Below are 4,875 nucleotides of genomic sequence, written 5' to 3' on the forward strand. Positions count from 1 at the left end.
AGGATCACAATCTGATGTCTCAGGTTCGAATCCATCTCACAATGCTCACCCTGAGCAACAGCATCCTCTTAGAAGGTCCGAAAGGGAAAGGAGACCCCCCTCATACCTAAGAGATTTCCATTGCATGCTTTCATCTTTTAACAACTCATCTAACTCTGATTCATCACCAATGAGTAAATATCCTCTCTCTTAGGTATTGTCATATAATTCTCTCTCTTCAAAACACAAATCATTTGCATTAGCTGCATCCATGAATTTAGAACCAAAAACCTATGATGAGGCCGTTCTGGATTCAAACTGGAAAGAAGCAATTAGCTGTCTATATGCGACCCCCTCTTGGACTGTACCTCCTGGAACCAGACCTTGTATGCAAGTTAAATAGATCATTGTATGAATTAAAGCAAGCCTCGAGACAATGGAATACCAAATTGGCAGCTTCACTCACAACAGCAGGCTATAGTCAATCCAAGCATGATTATAGCATGTTCACTAAGCTCTCTACCACTAGTTTCACTGTTATCCTAGTTTATGTTGATGACCTCGTCCTTTCTGGTGATGACTTAGGCGAAATCAATAGGATCAAGCACTACCTGCATGATTTGTACAAGATTAAAGATCTTGGAGAGTTAAAGTACTTCCTCGGCATGAAAATTGCAAGAAGCAGAAAGGGGATTGCAGTGTGTCAACGCAAGCACTGCCTAGATCTTCTTCAAGACTATGGAATGTTGGATGCCAAACCGGCCTCTACTCCCATGGATTACACCACTCACCTGTCAAAGAAATTTGGAACGTTGCTGGCTTCTAATTCAGAGTATCGTAGAATTATTGGTAGGCTCTTGTATCTCACAAACACCAAATCAGAAATTGCCTATGCAGTTAGTAAACTGAGTCAATTTCTTGACTGTGCCACAGACAAAAATTTTGAGGCAGCCTTGAGGGTCCTCAAGTATCTCAAGGGAGCACTAGCCAAAGGACTGTTCTTCTCCGCCACAACAGATTTCACTCCATCTGGCTTCTCAGACAGCGATTGGGCTACCTGTTCAGATTCTAGGAGATCAGTCACTGGCCATTGTTTTTTCTTAGGGACATCAATTATATCATGGAAGAGCAAAAAACAGGACACGGTTGCAGCATCCTCGTGTGAAGCCGAATACAGAGCTCTTGCATCAGCCACAAAGGATGCTCAGTGGCTAGCTTACATGATGAAGGAACTTCAAATAGAGCAGCAGAAGCTGATAGTCATTTACTGTGACAGTCAATCTGCACTGCACATAGCAGTCAATCCAGTGTATCATGAACGAACCAAGCATATAGAAGTTGATTGCCACATTGCGAGAGATAAGTGGCAAGAGGGGGTCACTAAATTATTGCCAATTGCCAGCAGTGAACAAACAGCAGACATCCTGACCAAAGCATTAGCACCAAGCATGTTCAAGTCATGTGAAAGCAAACTCGGACTAATGGATATCCATAGTCCAAGTTTGAGAGGGGGTGTTACTTGAGATGTATTACTCAGTTAGCTAGAGTAGTTGTATAGTCAGTTAGATGTTGGAAGTAACTAGAAGGCCTTGACACTTGTATGTAACTAGTAACTTAGAAGACTGGTAAATTAAGTAGCCTAGCAAAGTAGATACTATAAGTAGAATACTGTTCATTCCTATAATCAGTTAAAATGCTCAATTCTGACTTGATCAATTTTGAGAGCGCAGATTTTCTCAACTTCTTCTCTCTTCTTTCAACCTTCTCGCTGTTCCCTCTATTCCCTTTCTTCATCCCTCTTCTCTTCTCTTCACACCTGAACTCACACAATAGAGATGATGAGAGTGCTTTACCTTCAACCATAGCTTTTCCACACATACCTCACTACTATGCTGAAAATGAACTCACTCCTCTGCCATCTCCACGGTTGGTCCCTTCGATCCCACCCTCGCCGCGTCTTCGATGCTATCATATTCAGCAATAAATTAGACATGCTTGATATAAGATGGCACGAGCTTCAACCAATTGTCTCCAAGTTCATCATCCTCGAGTCCAACACACATTCACAGGCATTCCAAAGCCTCGTTACTTTGAATTAAACAGAGAAAGATTCGCCTTGCCAAAGAAAAGACTGTCCACGGCACCTTCCCGGGAAAACTTGCAGTGCAAGGATCATATGAGGACCCTTTTCTGCTGGAGGGAAGACAACGCGCCACGATGAATTCATTGATCCGGCAAGCAGGGATATCCAATGGAGACATCCTTATAATGGCTGACACAGACGAGATTCCAAGCCCACACACGGAAGCTTTTGCAATGGTGTGATGGAATCCCTCCATTGATGCACCTTGAGCTTAAGCGCTCCATGTTCGTACGAGTTTCCGGTGGACTACAGCAGCTGGCGAGCAACGGCACATGTGTACTCACAGCATACTGCTTCCGGAAAATGTGGGAATTTGTGTTCAAGATGACTGCATATAGCCACGCAGATCGCGTGAGGTACAAATCGTTCCTTAGCCATTCAAGAATTCAGGACATCATCAAGAAGACGGGTCCGTTCCCCCTTCTGCTCCTGTAGTTCATCTTCCTGCTTACTTGATTCAGAATGCTCATAATTTTAAGTTCTTTCTTCGTGGAGGTTGCTTGAGAGAAACACAAACTCCACAATGCTCTAAGCTGTTCAAGCTGTAATGATGATGGTTTGATAAATCAGAAAGGATTAAGAGAAAGAAAAAAATAAGTTATTCTCATTGCTGAAGAGAATGAAAAATTCCCTTAAAACTATCTATTGAGTTATTATACTTTATATATTATGTACTCCCTATGTACTACCACTAAAAAAATTATAACAAATAAGCCTACATCTACTATTGATAAAAAAAATCTAGGTAACATAGTGGCTGTGGTGGTGTGGTAGTGGGTGGTTTGAAAAACTATAGCAGCTGGCGAGCGACGGCACATGTGTACTCGCAGCAGACTCAGTATCGGCACTCGCTTATGTTGGCAGATGCAGGGTGGCATTGTAGCTTCTGCTTCTGGAAAATGTGGAAATTTGTGTTCAAGATGACTGCATATAGCCACACACAGCTCACGGCAGGTACAAATCGTTCCTTAGCCATTCAAGAATTCAGGACATAATTTTGCAAGGGTGATGATCTCTTTGACATGCTCCCTGAAGAGTACGTCTTCAAGAACATCATCAAGAAGATGGGGTCCGTTCCCCCTTCTACTGCTTCTACAGTCATCTTCTTGTTTACTTGATTCAGAATGCTCATAACTTTAAGTTCTTTCTTCCTAAAGTTTGCTTGAGAAAAAATCAAACTCCACCATGCTCTAAGCTGTTCAACCTGTAATGATGATGGTTTGATAAACCAGAAAGGATTAAGAGAAAGAAAAAATAAGTTATTCTCGTTACTGAAGAGAATGAAATATTCCCTTAAAACTATCTATTGAGTTATTACACTTTATATATATATGTACTCCTTATGTACTCCCACTAAAAAAATTATAACAAATAAGCCTACATCTACTATTGATAAAAAAAAATCTAAGTAACATAGTGGCTGTGGTGGTGGGTGGTTCGGAAAACCAAAGAACAGCCTACGCCTCAACATAGCATAATCAAACAATGGATGCTCGTCATCTAATATTAGTACAACGTTGTACTCATTCTCATTCAGCAACAAGGCCATCATAAGCGGCTGAGAAACTCCTCGTAATTATGAAATTATGAAGCGAACCCACCTATCGTGGCTGGGAAAACTATGAAACGTACACGACGTTCGTAATCCCCGAGAGTCTTAACAAACATATCTATACCACCTTGCATTTTGAAGTATGTGCATCTCAAAACAACGATATCACACATGACTGCATTAGAAAATCTGAAACAGTCAAGAAACCGCCTCTTATTTAAAGGATTATTATTGTTCAAGTTATGATGTTGATGGTTTGATGAACCAGAAGGGATTAAGAGAGAAAAATAAGTTATTCTCATTGTTGAATACAATAAAAAATTCCCTTAAAAATATTTGAGTTATTACACTTTATATACTATATACTATGTATTCTTTATGTACTCCCACTAAAAAAATTATAACAAATAAACCTACATTTACTATTGAAAAAAATAATCTAAGTAACATTGTCACCATGGTGGGTGGTTCGAAAAACTAAAGAATTCTCTTCCCTTCACACCTGAACTCACAATAGAGATGCTGAGAGTGCTTTACCTTCAACCATAGCTTTTCCACACACACCATGTCCAAAATTTCACCGAGGTGAATTACGACCTGCATATGAAAAAATAACAACAAAGTATGGAATGAGAACCAGTATGGTAACAGTGCCCAATGATGTAAGATGTAAGGCTCCGGGACGCCGAAGGCAATCCTAGAACTTCACATCACATACTGATATTCTAAGCTTAGAACAAAAATAAATAAATAAAGAACTTAAACCATAAACCGGGTTATCTAAACTTAGGAGAATTCTAACTAATACTAATCACACCGATGTATCCCACAGCCCTCGCCAACCTAACCTCCGTGCGATCCCATCGCCACCGCCTACCTAACCTCCTCAGCACCAAACACTCACAATTAATGCAAACAAGTAAGACACAGATCATTTTCATATACAGCAGGTAATTCAAGAAGCAAGTAGGCATGTTATACAATTAGGCAAACTGAAGTAATCAAAGCAAGCAAGCATATAGAAAATGCATATGATGAATGTCTATCCTATTGGCTCGTGATATCACTTGTCGGTCTATGAATGCCAACCCAACACATCCTTTCGGATGTCGCCTTTCTGCCACGTCCGAGGATATAGCGCCTGGCATGCTTTCGTTTCGAGGATATAGTGCCTGGTACACTCTTGCGACAGAGAAGGAAA

General features: G+C 40.6%; 1 protein-coding gene and 1 pseudogene across 1 annotated transcript; both read left to right on the plus strand.

Annotated features, from left to right (window-relative positions):
- The first annotated feature begins 275 nt into the window (after positions 1 to 275).
- On the plus strand, positions 276 to 1,502 carry LOC140178722 (uncharacterized mitochondrial protein AtMg00810-like). The gene has a single exon (XM_072215953.1). It carries the CDS (start codon positions 276 to 278, stop codon positions 1,500 to 1,502), a length of 1,227 nt encoding a protein of 408 aa, XP_072072054.1.
- A 170-nt stretch (positions 1,503 to 1,672) lies between these two features.
- Positions 1,673 to 3,332, plus strand: LOC112743144 (uncharacterized; annotated as a pseudogene).
- Positions 3,333 to 4,875: the final 1,543 nt, after the last annotated feature.

The sequence above is a fragment of the Arachis hypogaea genome, chromosome 14 (genome assembly GCF_003086295.3).
Source record: "Arachis hypogaea cultivar Tifrunner chromosome 14, arahy.Tifrunner.gnm2.J5K5, whole genome shotgun sequence".
Lineage (NCBI taxonomy): Eukaryota > Viridiplantae > Streptophyta > Magnoliopsida > Fabales > Fabaceae > Arachis > Arachis hypogaea.